The sequence below is a fragment of the Emydura macquarii genome, unplaced genomic scaffold, assembly GCF_026122565.2.
Source record: "Emydura macquarii macquarii isolate MOO-44397 ecotype Brisbane River unplaced genomic scaffold, CSIRO-AGI_Emac_v2 contig_71, whole genome shotgun sequence".
NCBI lineage: Eukaryota > Metazoa > Chordata > Testudines > Chelidae > Emydura > Emydura macquarii.
In genome coordinates, this window is record NW_027130208.1 from 10,660,214 (window position 1) to 10,681,642 (window position 21,429).

The following is a 21,429-nucleotide window of genomic DNA, read 5'->3' on the forward strand; positions in this document are numbered from 1 at the left end:
CCAGTCTGGGATTAAGGTGCAGATCGTACGAGGTGCTGAGTATCCTCAGCTCCCATTGGAGTCAATGGACATGGAGGGTAGTCAATACTTCTCAGGGGGACTTTGCAGAAGTGAGGTCCATATCAACAGGTTTGAAAAGGCAGCAAAATTGGGGACCACATGGGCAGTTTTTCAGACTGGAGCCAGCTGACCTGGAGGAAAATGTTTATAAAATTGCTGCTTATTACACTGCTATGTTGCCAGCACTTGTGACTGTCTTGTGACTATGTTGCCAGCACTTGTGACAGTTAATGTTTTCTGAAAGCCTGAGCTCCTGAAAATGGAGTATCTCAGCTTTCATTAAAAGAACAAAAATTAGTTTCTATGTATAGCTGTGGAGAAAAGGCTGAAAATATGACCTGAATGCACCCTCAAGGCTCAGAAACTAAGAAGTCAAATGAAAAGAACCTCCAATAAATTAATTTTTAAAATCTCATGATTTTTAAGCCAATCTCATGATATTGGGTGGCCTGACTCATGGTTTTTGAATGCTTGGGGTTGGCAATACTGTGAAATAGACTATTTGTTCCAATGACGGGGGGTAATTCATGTTTTGTTATGAATCTATGGGTCTAATAAGAGTTAGGAACTATCTTTTGAGAGGCAACTAGTGAATCTAAGTATGTAAGAAAACTACACATTTCATACAGCGACCAGTTCTTTGTGCCATTTTTAACATGTAATTACAGTATCTATAAAGAGCTTACTTCTCCACTCTAATACATCAGCATATCTCTCCTGTGATGCCCTGTACCCCCATATGCAACCTTATAGTATAATTGTGTATTATTTAATGCAAATTATGTCACATTAGATGTCTTCGAAATGCTCATGATGTATTGGTCATTATTGTTATGGTAGTAGGTTGGTTGCAATTTCATGTGTACAGTTATGAGGCTGCACTATGTATTATTCCCAAAGATGTGTCCTCATGGTTTAAAACATGTCTAGGCAAAACTCTCCAGGAGCAGAGGGGAAGTTCATGCCTCATCAAGGCGTGTATAGGACAAACCCAGCTCAGCCTTCCAGAAACAAAGGACTGGCCTGGGCATCAATGGAGGATCAACTGGACTCTTGAGTGAGCCACCTCTCTTCCCTTGGTTAGTTTGGAACCATGAGGAGGTAATGCTTACAGACTCAGGACATGGATGAGTCTATATAAGGATATTGTTTTTCACCTGACCCTGAGTGGGGGCAAAGCCCTGGAGGGAAGAAGGAATATTATAAAAAGGGGAGACATTTGCCACTCACTCACTTAGTTGGGAGCAGCTTACATGCTGGATGTTGTGTACGAACAGCCCAGGAGTCGGGTTCTCACAGCAGAGCAGAGTAAGACAGGCTCCAGTAGTGGGGGATTAGAGTGACACAGTAATTCGCCAGCCCAGATTACACTAAGGGACCGGAACAGCCCCTATTTTCAACAGAGGTACAGCAGCATAAAACTACTGGATTGGAATAGAGAATTAGTTTAATCACTTGGAAGTGCTGCAGTATTATGTAGGAGTGACAGAATATCCTGTGTTCATGCCCTATTATTGTAATCATGTTTGTACAAGGTATGTCATGTGAGGTATCATTTAAAAACTCATAATTTGTCATCAATATTATCATGGCAAAATGCACATAGAAGTGTTATATTAGAAGTTATAAACATAAATTGAGATCATGAGTAAAAGTGTGTTTTCCAGATAAATCTAGGGAGTGGCTAAAACAGTTCTTGAGAGACAAAGGGCAAGATGACACCTTAGCCAGGTGTAAACAAGGCTGATGGACCATTACCTGCTAAGTGACTGTTCTTTGGAAAGAAAGGGCAAGGAGCAAGGGGCCAGGGGCAAAAATTTACATTTTAGCAAAGAAACAGCATGGAGTTTCCTTTCACACAGACTGCCTGTCACCTTGCTCCCACTGGAAATGTTTCTCAAAGGGGGGACAGGACTGTAAAAAGAAGTGCAGATACCCGCAAGACACCCTCATCTCTCTCCCTGCCATCACATTCTCTGCATCTGAAAAGACAAAGGAAGCAGCCCGTTGGGCTCTGATGGAGGAGTCCTGACCTAAAGAATTTTATCAGTGAGGCCAGATGTACATTAGACCTATATTGATATAACAATGTTGCTCAGGGGGATGAAAAATCCAAGGCTAGCCATGTAGGCAGTGCTATATCGACGGGAGAGTCCTCTATTGCTATTGACTTAAATAGGAACAAGATCAGGACCCTTATACTCATTGTGTAAACCACTGTAGGATTACATTACTTACTGCAGAGGAACAATTCACTTTAAAAAGAGGAAGGAGTGTAAGATTTAAATGACTAACTACATCTATATGGCAGGATCACTACTAGGTATTACATTTCTCTTTTGATCCCACCACAGGACTCCCCCTGAAGAACTGTATCAATGTGGAACTGCTCAAACTTGCCTTCAGCACCCCTCACAGCTCTGCTTCCACTTATCTCTTAGAATCGGTCTTATACTAACCACTTTGCTCTGATTATACTGCCAGCCTCAATGACTCAATTCATTTAATTCTTCCCATCCCATCCTAATGCATTTTCCATGCAGACCCCAGTGCATGGACCACTTTTCCTATTTCAGTGCTCCAAGCCCCTGTATTCCTTATTCAAGTCACTCCAAAAACTCACACCGTTTAGAAAATCACAAGAATTTGTTATTTTTTCCACCCATTTTGAGTGGCTTTTAAGTACAGAAGGTATGAACTCATTTTTAAATCATGTGCTTTTTCTCCAAGACATTTTTAGCTTTTTTAATTAAACCTACGAGTTGTTTTCTAAATCTCCCATGAGCGGAAAATGCAGCAACAAATATTTAAAAATATTTTTAAAATATAAGCAATAATGACATCAAAGTGAAAATCTTACATGTTTAAAAAGGAACATGGCTACAACATCCAAAGAAATATAAATTATTAAACCACAAAATTCTGAGAACACTTTGAAATAACATCACTGTATTTTTTTGATTATTCAAGCATAAGCTTTCTTAAAATGTATTGACTCTAATAATGTTACTCCAGATTTACCCAAGTATAAATGGGATTTGGTCCAATATATATTTAGCGCTAGGCAAGGTTCTGCTCCTTTTCCACAGGAAGGGGACAGTAATATGGATAAGGTAATATTCAACTTGATGAAGGGGGAAGGATTAGTTGCCCTATATTTATTTACCCATACAGGGTTATAATGAGCCTTTATGCTCAGCACCATGTAAAGGGGTAGTGCATATAGTTGCTTCCATCCCCTCAAGCAGCCTCAGGAAAGGAAAATAATGTACTGCATCCCTGGGAAGGATTCAGCTTACTTACCAGCTTGTATCATGCCAGTAAATTTGGCCAGTACGCGAATGTGAACAGGGAACACAGCTAAAGTTCTGCCTACTTCCCACCTTCTCTTCCCCCCCTCCCAACATGCACACAGTGAGAAATATTTTAAGAACAAGGGCTGCAATCTGCACCAGATCTGGGCCCAATATCCAGGTTGGCTAGTCCTGCCTGCCTCCCCTCTGCTCACCAGCTTGGCAAAGAGCAGAATCTAGTCCTGATATTGGCATTCTCTTTTGTTTGTTTGAATAAAGACTTCTTTGTCTGAAGAGAGTTAATGAAAAAAGTACCACTAATTGCAAATCTTTCCTGAATTACAATTTGTGTACAGTGACAACCCTTTCATGAATTGTAATAGATTCTTGAATTGCAATTATTCATAGGAGACAATAATGAACTAGAGTGTCTCCAGCAAATATTCACAATTCTACTCTACTCTGAAGGCAAATTCATTAGATTAATCCAGAGTTATTGGCTTGTTATTATATTTATTCTGTAAGCCATTTATATCATGCTGTCAAAAATAAAGGTTCAGATAGTCTGGGCTACATTTTAAAAACAGCTGAACTCAGTTTTCACATCTAAGAGCCATGATTTGTGTTTTAAAGTAGGTGCATAAATAAATCTAGGCAGGCAGCACTTTGTACACAATATATTTTTGATGATGGGATATTTTGTGTGTTCAACATAGGCCTGGTCTTTTTTCCCCAATAAAATCAGTGGGACTTATTCTAACAAGAACAGGGTCAGGCCCCAAGTTTTTGTGCATGCAAAGCTGTGCTTTATAAAAATGATAAAGAAGGAGGTACAGAAAACATGCAATGGCTGAAATATGCCAAATTATGAAGGGGACAGTGAGATGCTGTGACATTTCAAGATGATGGGAAATTGCATGTAGAAAGCATCAGTAACAAGAGACTGATTTGAAAGGAGGGTCTGCAACCAGCTAAACAAACTTATTGGGTTGTACAAAGCTGTGTAGGGGTGTGTGCCCAACATCATGCCATCCTCCTATAATCGCCAGTGTTTAGGCTTGACCACAAATAAGAATAGTGTTCGCTGTAAAGAGTGGAGTCAGAATTGCACAGACCAAAAAGCTGCTGAGTCTTCAAAGCTCATGGGTGCTGGGTTTTTGGTTCTAGTCCATCTCTAGTTTGAGATAATGTAACAAATAATAAAGTTAATGTCTCTGAGCCACATCCCCAAAATATCTATGAGACACTTCGTGCAATTTTCTGCATTTAAAAATATTTAATTAATTTCACAAGAAAATGGATCAGTACCAGCAGTGTTTTACAGGAATAGAACTATATGGTTTTCACCTGAACTAGAGCAGCTTGCCAGCAGCAAGTTAAGCTCGGTAAAACCTAACACAACCTAACCTAAACAAGGCTCCATGGAAGCAAACACACAAGAAATTAGAATCAGCATTCTGAACCAGCCTATAAAATCAAAGCCTGCAGCATAGCTCTCTGATATTCATCTCAGGCCTGTCAAGTGCGCCTCCACCTATACTCACATCCCTCTCTGCTGGTAGAGAACTTTTGATGCCAGAATATTACAGCAAACACATTCTGCCATCCACCCTTTTCCATTGCTCTGAGCCAGAGCCAAAACTCTTTCTGTTTCTCACTCAGTGTTCCACAAAGGTTTTCTTCATACCTGTGATCACATCTTGGAGCACGTGCTCCATGCAAATGGGGAGACGTAAGGCAGAATGCTGAGGCCAGCAATCCTCCCCCAAGGCTTAAAAAACAAAAAACAAATGCACCTCTGTTTCTGCTGTTCCAGGGTAGAAAGAGCTGCATTTCCCTGTGCTCTGATAATGTGGAACTGAATCACTGAGCATGTGCAATTTTTATCTGAACACATAAAAGATCTGGCAAATGCAAACTGATTTGACAAGTTTTGAATGCCTGTTAGGTGGGGACTTTATTTAACTATTGTGGGAAGCAGTCCATTTTCTTTCTTAGAAAAGTATAAATTAAACACAAACCTGTCACCAAGAAAGTTTAAATCCTCCCCCTCCCCCTGTACGTTTAGTTACTTAGCTAGCACTCTCTGATTATTGTTACCCATTTGCTTTCTGTATAATATTGTACAAGGGAGCACAATGATTTTTCTTACTGTTTTGGGTTTTCTGTCGCTCCATTTTTTATTTAGAGTCAGTTATATTTATTTATTCATCCTGTATTTATAATAGCAATAGTACCACCAATGAATTAATTATTACTAATACTCAGCACTTATACTGCACAGCACTTTGAGAACACCTGGCTATATTTATTGCTGTTATAAATGGGTAAAATTCATTCATTTATGTCAGTGGTAAATTTAAGCACATGTACTAACTTATATATGTAAAACAGATATGCACATTTTTTCTGTTTTTTTTTTTTTTTTTTTTAAATCCAGATAATGTACACATGGAATTCAGCACATGCATGGACAATTGTGAGTGTCCCAACACTGTAAGAGACAAATTAAAGAATGCCGGGTTACGCTGAAATATGTAAAGCAGGAACAGTTTGCCAATGAACTTTATCTGGTCTCTGGAATATTTCACCGCATCCTTCTAACCTAGTTAGATAACAAGTATTTACAAGAGTGTCTTTTGCTTCCAGACAGATGGTTCTTGACTCTGTTAAGTCTGAAAGCAGTAAGCAGGGCCTCTTGTCAGACAGGGAGAAAATTCTGCCTCTTTAATTACTCATCCAGCAGGGATGGTGCTGAAGTGATGAGAGACCTTGAAGATTTAAACTTCCATAAATATATTTCAACTCTCTGCACACCCACCAAAGGATTAGAAGGGCAATCATAAGAGAGGGCTCCGTCTCCCCCACATTATGACAGACCTAGACTGGCCCACGATCACCGAGTCAAATATAATCCCAATTAAAGCTAAACTCTGCCTTCAAGAACTGCCATATTGGATCAGGCCAGTGCTCTATTGAGTCCAGTATCCTACCCTCAACCACAGCCAGTGCTACATGCTTCTGAGAAGGATGCAATAAGGAAACTTATAGAATTACTTGCCCCCAGGAAAAGGTTTGTCGTAACTTCATTTGTTAGTTGCTTTATGCCCAAAAGCATGAGGGTTCACATCCTTTATATACATCAGATAGGGAAAAAATGTAACTGTGGATGTTCTCATTAGACATATATATGGATACGGTGGGATTTTTCAAAGCTTTTAGCATTGGCCTAACTCTGTTCCCCTTGAAGCAAATTACCACTGACTTCAAGGGGAGAAGAGTTAGAGGTCAACGTTAACTGCTTTTGAAAAATCCCACCCCTGATTTTTACTTGAATCCTGCTAGATCTCAATTACATCGCGTGGAAGGGCTAGCCATGTGCTCTGTGAATAAAGTATTTCCTTTTATTAGTTTTTTACTTGTTGCTTTTCAAATTTCATTGTATTATGAGAAAGAGTACATGGAAGTGCCTGATAATCCTCTGCTCACCATTCATTATAGCATATACTTCTATTCCAACCCATTTTATTTATCTCTTCTCTAAACCAAGCGGTCCTAATCTTTTCAGTCTCTGCTCATATGAAAGCCTTTTCATACTTCTAATCATTTTCATCAGCTCTCTCATATCCACTTCTATTACTGCTGTATATTTTTAAGAAAAGGTGACCAGAACTGAAAACAGTATTCGAGGTAAGGGAACAACATCAGTTTATGTAATGGCATTATAATATTTTCTATCCCATTCTTCACACATCATAATACTATGTTTTTGACTGATTTTGCACATTGACCAGATTTTTTTCATTCAACTGTAAACAGTGATGTCTTTTTCCGAAATGTTAAAATGTTAAAAGTTAAAATTTACAACACAACATCATGTATGAGCAATTCAAGTTTTCTGTTCCAATGTGTATGTACTATCTTGCATTTGTTAACACTGATTTTCATCTGCCACTGTTCAGCTCAACTGCCTGGCTTTATTAGGTCCCTCTGCACCTAACAACGGACTAACCTGACTAATTTTGTGTCATCTGCAAATATGAACCATACTGATCACTTCTTTTTCCAGATCATTAATAAATACATTAAACAAGAGCAGTCTTAGTACAGCACCCCAGGCCACCTCAATATACATCTTTTGCCATAGTGAAAATCAATCATTTATTTCTATTCTGTTTTTTTGTTTCTGAGCCAAATTCTCACTATGACACTACTTTATGTCTCTCATCACAAATCCAAACATCTCTTCTTAACCTCCTTTGTGAGGGATTTTGTCTAAAGGATTTTGCAAGTCCAAGTATTTGCATGTTATATTACAGGTTTTGTAATTACAGTACATTTCCAAAATCATAGTTGCCAGGGTGCCACTGCTCTGGGTCAAATTCTTTTCTCCATTAGTCCTGTGAAATGGAGAGCAGAAGTTGGCCCAATAGAAGCTGTATCGTCAGATAGATAGCAAAATATCGTCAGATAGAATGGGAATAAACATTGTATAAGGACTATATAAGAGCTAGGTATTTATTATTAAGTATTAAAACCTAGACAGATATTAGATAGGATTTTGCCCTATGACTATTTGGATTTGAAAGTGATACTGTTGCATGGCTGTCTTTAAAAAGGAATTTGCACGTTATAAACAAATAATCTTTTAACAAGATTAAAACAAATACAGCATTATTAGTATAATACCTTTCATTTTCCTGTAGCAGCTCACCTCCCTTCTTCCAGGAGCAAATTGCCTTAGGGGAAGCTTTTGGCTTGCACTCAAAATTTACTATGCTGCCTATCTGAACCTGAATCAATTTCTTCATTGGGTTCTTGGAGAAATCGGGAGCAGAAGCTAAAACAAAAGGAATGTCAACAGTGAAATAAAACTGGTTTACATTATATTAATGATACTACTGCTAAGCATTTATATGGCACTTCTCAACTTCCAAGTGTATTTATAAATGTTAATTAGTTAATTCAAACAGTTCTCCTGAAGGGAAGTATTATTTCTCCTTTTAACAACTTGCGTAACTGGGACACAAAAGTTAAGGCCTTGATTCTGCAAAGCACTTAAGCACATGCTGAGGTTTGAGCATGGGTTTAAGGTCCCACTGACCTGACATAAACCACATGTTGAAGTCTCACTGCAGTTAGTTGTGTTTAAGCACGTGCATAATTTTAAGTATATGCTCAAGTACTTTGATGAATCTGGGCTTAAGTGACTTGCCCAAGGCCACTTGGAGTCAGTGCCAGGACCTGGATTAGAACTCAGAGAATTTCTGGACTCCCCATCTTGTGTCAGATCACTAGCCTAAGCCTCAGGATCATGAAATCACTCGGACTGTAGAAGTATATTCTGCATTAGTTAATGGTTCCATAAATGAGGATGACATATAACAACGCTAATCACGGAACCTGAAATGCAAATCCATTTTTTTTAGGAGCCCTAGGCTGGATTAATCGTTCAGTGATTGATTCTAAACCTTATCACTGGAAGGGAACTAGTCTGTTTTCAGAAAAAATACCTATTTTTTTTCCTTTCATCAAGGCCTCGTTCCAATTAATTTTCCAAATCACTCTCCCCAGCCTTACAAGTAACAAGTGTGAAAGCATATGAATTCACATGACACTTTGCAAATTCAGTGTTTCACAGTCTAATAAGTCATTGCCATTTGTTTTTAAAATGAGCACACATCACCCTAAACCATAAAATGGCACAGCCTTATCCCCACGATCAAGGAAAGTAGCATATACACAACTAGTTTATTGCTTTCAAATGACATTGCTCTCCTGGGAATACTGAAGTCATGATGCAGAAGGTCAGTGCTACTGACTAACGTGCTGAGCCAACGTGGCTTCCAGATTGTGTGATTAGTTTTAATCTTTGAGCTTGCAACCAAGCCATTGTCTCTGCTCTCCCCCTAATTAATAATTTATCTCTGTGTCTTCATTTTAAAAGCAGTGAATGATTGGGCTGTTAATACAGTGACTATTTCCAGCAAATCCTTTAGAAGCAGGTGAGTAAAGTCCTCAGCATTGTGGATAAGAAGTTATCAGCTGGGGTAAAAATTTTTATGTTGTTGAAAGCATCTGAGTGGGTTAAAAATTTGAGATCATGTGCATATTACTAGCTGCAGCAGGAATGGCAAAAAGTTATCCCCTCCACCCATCCAATAGACAGGAAAATGAATCTTACCTATAACCCTGAGCTCTGCACTGGAATATATCACTCCATGTTTGTTTTCAGCTATGCACTGGTATATGCCAGAATCTGTCAGATTTAGGTTTGTTATTATAAGAGCATCACCTTCAATTTGGATTCTTCCCTGGATATTAGGAAAAACACCTTCAATGTACATTAAGTTTTACAGGAAATAAATAAAAGGGGTAGAATTCATCCCAGTGCAGAGAGATGGAATAAATCCCATTACGAAGTCCTAATTGGAATTTATGGAGAGCATATGCTCTCTGCACCGGGGTGAACTCCGTATTTTGGGAATGATGAAATAATAGCTTTAATGAGACGAATAGAGCTTTATGGTGCCATCTAAGGAGAGAGAGGCTTGAATCAGACACCAAGTCCTCCTCACATTCTGAGGAAGTCCAGGTATGGATCTTAATTTTGTCACTTGCGATTACGGAATATGCCTAGCAAAGTGCACTACTGAAAATGGCAAGCACTCAAAAATTATGAGTTAGGTCTCCCAAATCATGTTTTTTTAAAAAATAAATAATTAATAATTTTAGGCTCTTTTTTACATTAGTCAGAGTCCTTAAGGACTGAGATTTTCTCTATAATCATGAAGATTAGAAATTTACTAAAAAGCTGAGATTCTCACCCAATCATTTGCCTCCAGGAGCTGGGCTTTAAGACACACACCAAATACCATGGGACTTGTGATAAAATCATGTGAGTTGGCATCACTGGATCAGCAATTTGCTCTAACTTAGTCAATTTACAATAGTTCGGAGTCTGGAAATCCTGAAATGTCATACAGAGGTGCCTCAAATTGGACGACTGGATCAAATATGCGTAACTGACAATGACACTTCACATTATGATAATTTTCACTTGCTATTCTTTGAGAAGGCCAACTGGAACAGTACATATAAATTGTCATAGAACAAAAAAGTAACACAGAACAAATGTATCTAAATATTCTATAACAGTCATGGGCATGAAAAATCCACCCCCTCCTGCTTGAGAAACCAGTAAAACCACCTTTTTCAAAAATGTTCATGAGTTGGGATACAAAGTGATGCATCTATAGGGTGAGTTGACAGGAAGTGGTGATATTATACAGACAAAAAATGAAGAGGTTTCTCTTCAACTGCTTCTGATGTGGGAAAATACTCTGTTTCAAAACCTCTGCTGAAAGAAGGAGCAGGACAAAAAACAGTCCCAAATGCCTCCTAAGGAGTGAAAGGATCAGTGCCTGGGAAGTCCCTAAATGGCAGAAGAGACTTTTAGCTTGCGTATCTTCCGTTGATGTACTTATGTTCACAGAGCATGGCGTCTTCATGGTGCTGCATCAATGGGAGACGCCCTCCCATTGATGCTGCCTTACTCCTTTCGGGGAGCTGGTCTAATTGAGTTGACCGGAGAGCACTCTCTGATCGACTGAGCGGGTCTACACAGACCCACTCAATCCATGCCTCTGCATCCATGCCTGCCCCCACGGCAGTGAAGACATACCCTCACAGACTAATTTGTCAAATGCAGTAAAGTGATGAGAATCCACCATGATGGTTTCCCCCCTTCTATTGAACATGTCTGCCATATAACTCATTCCCCTCTTGGTGGTACAAATATAGTGTTATTATTTTCTAGACAGCTACATTAGCAGGTACGGTATAAGTCTATCATGAGTCATCTCAAAGGCTTCTTTGGACTGGTTAATTCTATGGACCTCAATGAACTCTCAGCAGTTAATATGTAGCAATCTTAATTTCATATGACTTCACTTAAAAAAAAAAAAAACAAAAAGAAAAAAACCCACTTTACCTCTAATGCTAAAGTGTTTCCATTCTTTGTCCACCTGTAGGATGGTTTGGGCTTTCCACTTGCCCTACATTCCCAGTATAAACTGTCCTCCACTGCAGCTTCGATATCTTTTATAATCTGGACCCAGTGAGGTTTTGCTACATAAGAAATACAAAACAAAACAAAACAAAATTACAAATTACTTTACAGTGTGAAAACAAAAGGGCTAATTTAGAGAGAGTGGATTAGGCTCCTAGCTGGATAAGCTGGTGTTCAAAGATTCTCAGTGATTCTGACCTGTGTTGCTTCCTGAAGAAATATGACTCAATGTCCTTTTTTAATAAATTTGATTAAAGCTAATAAACAAAAAAGAAAATCAAGAAAACATATCACTGAGGCTAAATATATTACTAAGTACAAAAATATTACTAAACTAATTAGGGGTTAAACAATACGGTATGAAATTGAGGTAAAAATAAGTTCAAATAGACAAATTAGTACCGATCTTGGAATTCAATAATCAGTTTAGACAAATCATGAAATTAATATAGACTTAAACCAGGAAATCTAAAGAGGCGGCTGTCTGTTTATTTCTAAACTCCAAGTAAAGGATTTTTCCTATGGCAGTGGAATCAAAACATAGCTGGGTGAATATTTTAATATAGAAACCAAATGATTATTTACATATAAATCACAACCTCAAGAGCCAATTGAAACTTCCTTCTCAGATTTCACTATTACATATAGGAAATAATCTATTTACTCCTTACTAACACAACTACAGACTTTAATCAAACTTTCTAATAAGCAAAAATTTCATAGCTCTCACTTAACATTACATGGCTGACAATTTAATTTCTCTGGATGTTTTTACAGAACCAGGAACACACACATTCAATGATTTTGAGGCAGTATTTTAGGGCTTCATAGAGGATTATTCTTTCATGCCTCCCCATGTGGTCCTTATGGATGGTGATACATACATTCATGTACATAACCACAGATCCACACCCTAAAATAATAAAAAGGTGGGACGTCTCTCAAATAATAAAAATAAAAGATATAGAAAATGGATAAACAAGATACTTCAAATAAAAAGGGCTCTGAAATCTCTAGTTCTCATAATTGTTCCTCTCACGTGGAGTGGGAGTGTAACTGCAGTTAAGCATCAGATGATGATACTGCTGTCACAGTGCTATATGCTTGCAATCTTCTTTGGATACAGGAAGACAAGTCATGGCTATGTAGCCTGTCAACATCATGACTTTTTTCCTCAAAGTTGATCAGTCTTAGAGTATGGAAATGTTTATCTTCCTGAGTTGGCTTGCTGACCCAAAATGCAAGGCCTTCCACTTTACCTTCATCTTTATGGTTGATAATTCTAGCTTGCTTCACCTTACAGCACCTCATTTCGGGTTCTCAGGCCAATCAGGTGGGCATTGTGCCCTAGATACAGACAACTCATCCAACCACACTGAAGTGGGCAAGCTTTGGACTGAATATCAGTTTGGAAGCGTGTCAAAGGGGATGAAAGTTTGAGCATAGATGTCAGCATGGTTCTTGCACATTGCATACCTAAATATTTATGCAAAACAGGCAACAGAACTTGCATTATTGATGGATCCAGAGATGCGCAATATTTCACATCTGCTGTATACTCTCATTTGAAAGTACTCCTACAAAGTAGGTTAAAAGTAACCCATTCTTTTATGCTTATAGCTGTAAAGTTCATCATTTCATATATTCCCCAGAAAGGAAAAATTCTCTCTTAACTGTGTATTTTCATTCTAGGACACTCCACATCAGTTTTCCCAGGGGCATGGTGTCTGTCTCCAAGGCTATTGGGAGCAGACCAGACTTTTATTCTGAGCCTGGGCTAAGGATGACCCATCAGGAAGAATTCTCTAGAAGAATAGCTTCCAAAGCTGAAAAATACTAACTATATGAAAGTTCAAAAGCATTATTCAACTCACATCATTTGCAGAAGTCTTAACATGAAATTTAGGGACTCCCTAGATTAGAGGAACACCCTCTTCCTTTGAAACCACTTAACAAGTGAGCAATAGTAAGGGAAAAATGGACATACTGTGATCTTCTAAGGGAGGGTCAGACTGTCTGACATAGAGGGTCCTAGAATAAAAATTCACATGTCAGACAGAATTTTCCCTTTCTGAATCCCCTCCATGCCAGACACACTGTACAGTGGGATGCAGAGAGCAGTAAATCATTCCTAGAGAGGGAAGAGGATTCAAGCTACCCATCTAGGGTTGAAAAGGAAAATAAGTGTTACTGGGGCATCTTTTTCCATAATACCCTTCTACCAAATGGTGCATTAGCCGAGGTGAGGGTGTCAACTCCATAATGTTTGAGAAAGTGTGGCTGGAAGACCATGGTAGTAGTAGTCTTACGTACTTCCTCATAAAATGAATAGATGCCTCCACCCCACTGTTTTTTTCACAGTGTCTGGTAATGAGAGGAGTTGAACCAGAAGAGTTGAATACCTCAGCTACATATGTTTTTACTCTCCTCTAGGCTCTGTTTGCATTAACTCATGCATTTTACTTTTTGAGGATATTTGGATTCATTCATTCACAATAAATACCACTTCCTATTGTAGGAGGAAGATTGCGGTGACCTTGAGGATGGAGGCCTTGTTAGTTCACAAAACTACGATGTTTGATAGAACATGTAACTGAAGTTTCACTGAGAGCAAACGAAGCTTTGAAACACCCTTGAAAAAGGAAGTGGTGAGTAGGCTAGAGCTTTTCAGTGAGACAAGGAAGACACCTAACACTGTGAAGCTGAAAAGTGGTTTTATTAGATCAAGAGCATGATTGCAATCTGCATATTGTCAGATGGGGGTTCTCAGGAATCTGCTACGTGATAGTGATGAGAGACTCTCTTGGGGTTCTTACAGTGCCACGTACCTGAAAATGGACGTCTTTCCAAGAAATGTTGTCCTTGATCCCATTGTCAGTTGACTTACCCCTGATGTGTGTCCCTTGTTATACCAAGTGATAAACAGATATCATTTGTGAATTTCCAATGAGATTCTAAGAGGCCGCATATCACCTTCTTAGAATGTATGATGGTAGTTCAAACCTTCCTCTTAGCTTCCTGGATGATGGGTGAGGCAGTGCTGGATTTTGGTTCAGGATAGGGATAAGTCCCTGTTGCACTGTGATATGAACTGGTGTGTATTGGGAATTTCAGAGGAGGTTACAGATACATTTAAATCAGGTCTGAGAACCAAGAATTGACGGTTAATGAGAAGGTGAAAAAAATCACTGTGGCCTATTCCTTCACAATATTCTTTACTATCTTTAATCTCAGTGGTTGAGTATTTGTATACAAATTACAAGACTACAAGAGAAGTAATTCTGTATTGAAAATGCTTCTTGTGGTAGTAAAAGCAAAAATATCTCTGACTGACTCTCCCTGATCATATCTTCCGTAGAACTCCAGGAAGTTTATTTTCATATTCTGAAATTTTGAGAAGGTAATGTAATGATGGATTTCAGTATTTCCACCTGGAATGTTGATTTCCTTAAGGACTTGCTAGGAGACTTGAGATCTAAATTGTGCTGCCTGACTTTGTATTCTCTTTGGTACCACAAAATCTTGTGACCTTATCAAAATATCTGTCTCTCTACAGAACTGGTTCTATCATTTCATTATGTAGGAGAAACTATTGCACCCATTATCTTGTGATGCTATGAAGGACTTGTTGATAGTGCTGGTTTATTTTAATTATTTTTGAGAAAGGATAAACTTGCCTCCAGGAATAAATGAGTTCTATTTTATAGACTTCTCTGTTTATGTCAAGCATCCATTTTCTGTGGTAGTTCACACCCAGATTAGGGCCCATCTTGAAACTCCCCTCACAACAGGGAATCTGCCCAGATTTAGAAAAATCAAGAGAAGCTTTTGGAGTTGGATGGTTTTCCAGACAATCCCAGCCTTGGTATTCCAACTCTCCAGACAGGTATGGCTGTCTTCTATCGTATAATGCCCCTGCTGGAACCTGGAGAAGCTGTAGTCTCATAGGGAACACCTCCTAAGATAAGGTAGTTTGAAGATTTTCCCCCTGGACAAAGGAGGGACTTATTCCCTGGTCTAAAACCTCTAAAACCTTTGTATCTATGCTTTCCTAAGACCATACCAACAAAAAATTTGGAAGGATATCAGATGTTTGCCTGTATTTCCAATTTCTTCAAGTGGAGACACAGTAGCCACTGGGACACATTTTTGGAAGTATTGAATATACAACAATGTACGAGTCAGGTGAAGCATCAGCTGGTAGGAAAATCTTAAAAGTAGATTTTATGTGATGGGTTATTTATTTATTTATTATTCTTTAGTTTTTCTGGGTTTTGTGTACATTTACAATGGCCTCTGACTTGAGCACAGTCCTGAAGAAAAAAAGGACTGCGGCCAATGCTCTGAACACCCAGGCTGCTGTGTCCAGATTTAGTCTGAGTGGTTGATATTATTCTCCTGTCTGTGTGTTTGGCAGAAACCTCAACTGGTATGACTGTGCCCTTTACTAAGCAGGCTACGGAAGGCCTAACATTAAGCAGAATAATTAGGATAACTTTTTACTCCTTAGGTACAAGTAGATTTTGGCAGGGACTGCTCCATCTTAATCTGAACTTCATAAACTAGATAAAGAAGAATTAGCCAGCTCTTTTTCAGCACTGCAGGTTGGGTATTTAATTTTCTAAAACCATAAGCACCTGTGAAGGTAGACCCCTAATTCATGCTTAATTCTGGGAAGCTGAGATAGGAGTCTGAAGTATCTCACTCCAAGCCCCAGCTTTAGAGATTTATTCCTCTCTTTAGAGGATCTAGAGGGAAGATTCTCATAAGAGATTTTAAGACTTTAAGAACTGATTGTGAGCAATATTCTTGATCAGTCCCTGGGCCAAGCCCCAGAACAGAGAGGGATCCTGTGAGGAGGACAATGCATTAACTGGGCAATTGAAATGACAGTCTGCAGGCATGTCTCTCTATAGAAAATAGTAACCACTTTTTGACTTCCTGTGGAAGACCTGGAGACTGGAAGGGGAGAATAGGTGGGTCCATCTCTCAGGAAAGGGGATCTGTATCATTTAACCTCATGCTCCTCGCTGCCGGGTCAAGGCTGATTGGGGACAGACCTCACAGAATGAGGAGTGAGCTGGAGCCACTGGAGACGAATGACTTATTGGAAGCAGAGAGGTCACAGGAGCTGGCGCCTTTCATAACAGCTGAGGCCTTGCAGGTAAAACAACTTGTGGGAAAGGGAAATGCTTTGTGGTCTTCTCAGCACAGACTTTACCTGCTCTTTGGGAGCAGGAATATCTTTTTCCAGGTTGTTGTGTGGAGGACCTAGCCTTTTGCTGGGATTCTAGGAGGCTCCAGGGAAACTTTCCCACTTACTCCGCAAGCTGTGAGAACAGGAATCCCATGCCTAGGGGAGGAGTGGCAGGAGTTGAAAAACGTACCCCTGGATTCATGCCATTAATTTTGGCTTGGTCTCAGTGAAGGGAGCTTCCAGGCACACTGCTCAATGGTCTTGGTGTGGACCACACCCACATGACAGATGGGAGCTGAATTCCTGTGGTCTGCTCTCTCTGTCTCCCATTTCTGTGGGTGACGGGAGGAGAAGTGCTGTCCTCCAACCCTCCACAAAAAACCAAATTAATTTGTTTTGGTATGAGGTTAGAAGTTTTGAGGAGAAGAACCTCAAAGCCAATGAAGAAACCGAGAAACGTGAGTTGAACCCCATGAAAACTCTGCGACAAAGGAAGCCCTAAGGTCTGAGACAGAGAATTGTAGGAAGTTCCTCCGGAGAGGGAGTCTTAAAACCAGGCTTTGAACAAAGATTTGGTCTGTCCCCTGTTGCCATAGAGATAGGGAACTCCCCACGGAGAAGACATGGAGGGAACTGAGAACTGGAGTGAAAAGCTCAACAGTACTGGCAAATGCTTTCGGCTGACCCAGTAGTCAAGCAATATATTAGCAGAAAAACTAGTTACAACAGTTCAATAGAAAGTTAATTAATTCCTTACGACATTTGGCAAAAATGGAAAATTTTATCTCTTTTGCTAGCTACCAGGGCAATATCTTTCCGAATCTCAGGCTATGACTCTCAAGTTAATTTACCACCACGTTTATGGCAATGATCTGCTTATTTTTATATACAAAAGTAACTGACCCAGCATTTATTTGCATTTTTTGGCAAAATAAGTGAACTTGCGGTTACTATACAGAGGTGCCCTATCCTCTGTAACCAAAAGTACCCCCCAAAATAACCATTAACTGCCTTCAGTAGCTCCAGAATCAGACTTATTTGTTGTAATTTTTAATATAACTGGCAAAACTGTAATACATAAAAAGATTAACAATCTGTCTCAATAGCAAAGCAATTAAATCATTAGACAACATTGATGATTAAGTTTCAAGTTGATCAAGCTCAGCAACTCGACAATGTTAATTGGTTTATTTACATTTTTGTAATTAATGTTGTGGGGAAATTTCTAAGAGCAAGACAGATTCAGGTTATCCGTCAAAAGTTCAGATATTTTAGAGTGTATACAATTCGATTTCTCTAACAATGCTCTATGTTCAGAGATACTGCAATCTCAGTGTAGCTTTAGTATTACATTACTGCAGACCCAGAACATCAATAGCTTATACACTAACAGTTTATAAAAGGGTTGACTGTCTCTTGGGCTATACACCTGCATAAGGGTGTAAGCCCTCCTTCCAACTTATACAAACCAGACCTTCGGTCCAGTTGAGTAGAAGTAGGGGGTTACCGTTCACCCACTAATCTCTTAATTGAGTGGTCAAGGAATGGACAAAGCCTTGGTTTTGATGAAACCATGCTGGCCAGCATAATAGTAATCTATTTCTATTATAGACCAGCAGAAAAATGACCAACCTATGGAACAAGAAAGGAAAAGGGAGGGTATTGTGTTCCTCCATTAAGTTCTTTGCCTCAATAACAGATGAATCAGCTCAGTTCTGCAGGCTGATTCTGTGTTTAAAAATGCATTTCCTTTGATCAGTTTTAAATGTGTTTGTTGGTTATTAATTTTATTTTGTGACTTTTTTTGTATGACGAGATGGGAGTAAATAGGAGCTCACGCATCTATACTTATTTCAGGTACTTTTATCTTGTTACCTCTTATTTATCTCTACTTTAATTTACATAAAAGTAATCTTTTTCACCGCTTCTCATTTGGAAGCATCTCCGTGTCTCCAAACATCTTCACTGAGTTTCCTATATCTTTTAGGAAATGGGGCGATTGTGACTGAACACAATACTAAAGATGAGGGCAAACCATCTATGTCATGATAACATAATAAATGTATTAGAACAATGTCTGATCTAAGTTTTCAATTTTTAGAACAAAAGGACTCCAGTGCGGAGAAATCAGTTATTAAAAATGTTATAACTGTGGAGAGAAAAATAAGTTGTTAACTTGATTTTGTATCATCCCCATATAAACTCCTTCAGGAGAGAAATAATTAAGAGGATTAATATGATCTTGGTGACATTATGAAAGAGTCAAGGAATATTTGTTTTAGACATCTATTTTAATTAACAACTTCAGAAATGTGTTGAGGATAGCAGGTAAAAACCCAATGCTGAATTAGAATGATAATACCTGCTCCATAGAGTGCCACTGGTGTGTGTCGCATTTTTAACAAGAACAAGGAAATACGGTCACCACTCCAAAGGCCTTATAGTATTTACAGATAAAATAGGCCTAGAGTCAGAAAAAACACTTGGAATATACTTAACTTTGAGCCCCAGTCCAACCTTATTCAGAAAAGTACTTAATCATGTGATTAACTGCAAGCATTTCCCTGAATCCGATTTGTCAATAAGAATTAAGCACATGGTTAACGTTAAGCCCCAAACTAAGTGCTTTGCTGAATCAGGGCCATAATTAGTAAAAACATCAAACTTTTTGAACAGAAAAGGGGGCAGGATAGTATAGTAACTGCGTGAGAAGAGGAAATACCCTCCTTGGTGAATCATATTAGATTTTTTCATTAGTTATGTGCATATTTCACCACATAAGTAACAGAAGCATCTCAGACGCAGAAAACCTTTAAACACCAGCCAACCCCCACTAGCATCACCACCATGTATTCTAATTATGTATTACCAGAGTTGGTGTTTTTTAGCAGATAGCTGATCTTTTCTTAACCTTTAATATATAATATATAAGTTTTCCCTAAATTTCTCATCCTGTGCTTCTTCAGGAACTCCTCAATAACTGACACAGGAGTTTAGTGGAAGATTAATTCGCATACACTTTAAGCTTATATTTCTTTACCAGAAAGATTTCTGAGCTGTGATATCACAGTCAGTGACAAGTAACTATTAGAGTCACATGAAGATAGCGTCTTCATTTATAGAACAGTATTAATGTACAAAGAAAGAGACGATCTACCAGCTGCCAAAAGAAAAAAGTTATATAAATACGCTTTCCTACATATAGACTGGTTGGTTTACTAATTATGTCAACAGAGAAAGAATCAAAATGGGAAAGACTAGGTAAGACTATTTAATTCTCTGGTATGGATTTCACTAAGCAGAACAAATGAATAAACTTGTATAACTTTTGTACTATTATAACAGGTATGGTTATTTCTGTCTTAATCATCAATAATAGGGATGAACCTATCCCCAACGCTGTACCTGAATGCTTACTAACTTTGACAGGGTTTAAATTGCCATGTGGTTGCAGAGTTTGCAATGAGCATTTTCATCCTTTTTTGGTTCTAAGGTCAGAGACAGGTCAACTCTCTGTTCTCAGTAGTCCCAACCCAGACCTACCTTCCCTTGTGCAGAAACTTTCTGTGATTCAGGCACACTGCTCTCTAGGGGCCCCAATGCAACATAGGAAACAGTATCCTAAAAGTTAAATTATGTGAAGTAACCAATAAATCAGCTGTCTAGAGCACCAGTGTGTTATGCCAGATTTGTAGTGGTTCAGTTTGTAAATCAATAGGGTTACACTGGTGTAAAACTGCTGTAACGAAGTGAGAAACTAGATGGATGTACTAATTGTAACTTACTTAAGACTTTGCAGGTTTCTAATGAAAGTCACTCTATAAAAAGCAGTGCATGGAGCCAGGTCTTAGATGTGATGCTGGAAGATGATGAATCTTAGCAGTTTTGTACTGTACTATATATGTAATGTTTATTGTAGGATTCCTAATTGCAACCTGCACATGAAAAATCAGTCTATCCATTTTCATTTAATTACAAACAGAGGGGAAAATTGCCTTTCTACTTATTTGTAAAACAATCTTTATATAAACTGAATCAAAATTCAGGAAATCTATGCTGTAGCGCTTTGTGTACTGTATCAAAGAATAAACATCTGAAAAAAAATATTACTATGATCTTCTTTGAATCTACATTCTATCCTTGTATATACAACTTCTGTATCTTTGTTAAAATAATCTTACGTTATATAAACATTTCATAGCATACAGTGAAACTTTCTTTTAATGTTCCTAAGGAAAATTACATTTGCTGAGATTTGACTTTTACAAAAATGATCAATTACCAGTTTGCTTGTATATCACTTTAGCATTAAGAAAACACCAATATCATAGCTGATATTCAATTGGCTGTATAGTTTTAAATGCACAAGAGACTATTGCTGTTCTACAGCTATTAAATTCCATATTCCTTCATTTCCTATGTTAGATTACATTCCTTAATTTATTTATTCATCTTAGAGCCTCATTGGTCCTTTTGAACACAAAGGATTTGAGAATATTGGGGAATTATTTTTCTAAATCAAGATGGAATTTAATTTTCCTGTAAACATGACTTGATAATTCCAAAAAGATTCTCAAAAATCAGCCTATTTAATTAAATGGAAGTATGGCTTCCACATGTAACGTCCAAAACAATTATGGCCACTGGAATGTTTTGACCTATGCATCAATGACAGTATCAAAAAGAATGCGAGCTTTAGGTAACTAACTATTCTGTTGCAACAGCCAATTTATTAAATGTAGTTCTTCCTATATCACTTCCAGCAGTCCTTTTGAACATGGGCTATTCTTAGAAGGAGAAAGTCCTCA

At 38.4% G+C, this 21,429-nt stretch overlaps 1 protein-coding gene across 3 annotated transcripts in view; it reads right to left on the reverse strand.

The window, feature by feature from the left end:
- The window catches only part of CNTN3 (contactin 3), a 329,597-nt gene that overhangs the window by 37,685 nt on the left and 270,483 nt on the right, over positions 1–21,429 (reverse strand). For all 3 annotated transcript variants that reach the window (XM_067542552.1, XM_067542548.1, XM_067542559.1), the window contains exons 7-9: positions 11,347–11,483; positions 9,538–9,667; positions 8,043–8,193 (exon numbers count right to left, since the gene is read on the reverse strand). In XM_067542552.1, the coding sequence (XP_067398653.1) occupies positions 8,043–8,193; positions 9,538–9,667; positions 11,347–11,483 (418 nt within the window). The remainder of the gene's footprint in view (positions 1–8,042; positions 8,194–9,537; positions 9,668–11,346; positions 11,484–21,429) is intronic.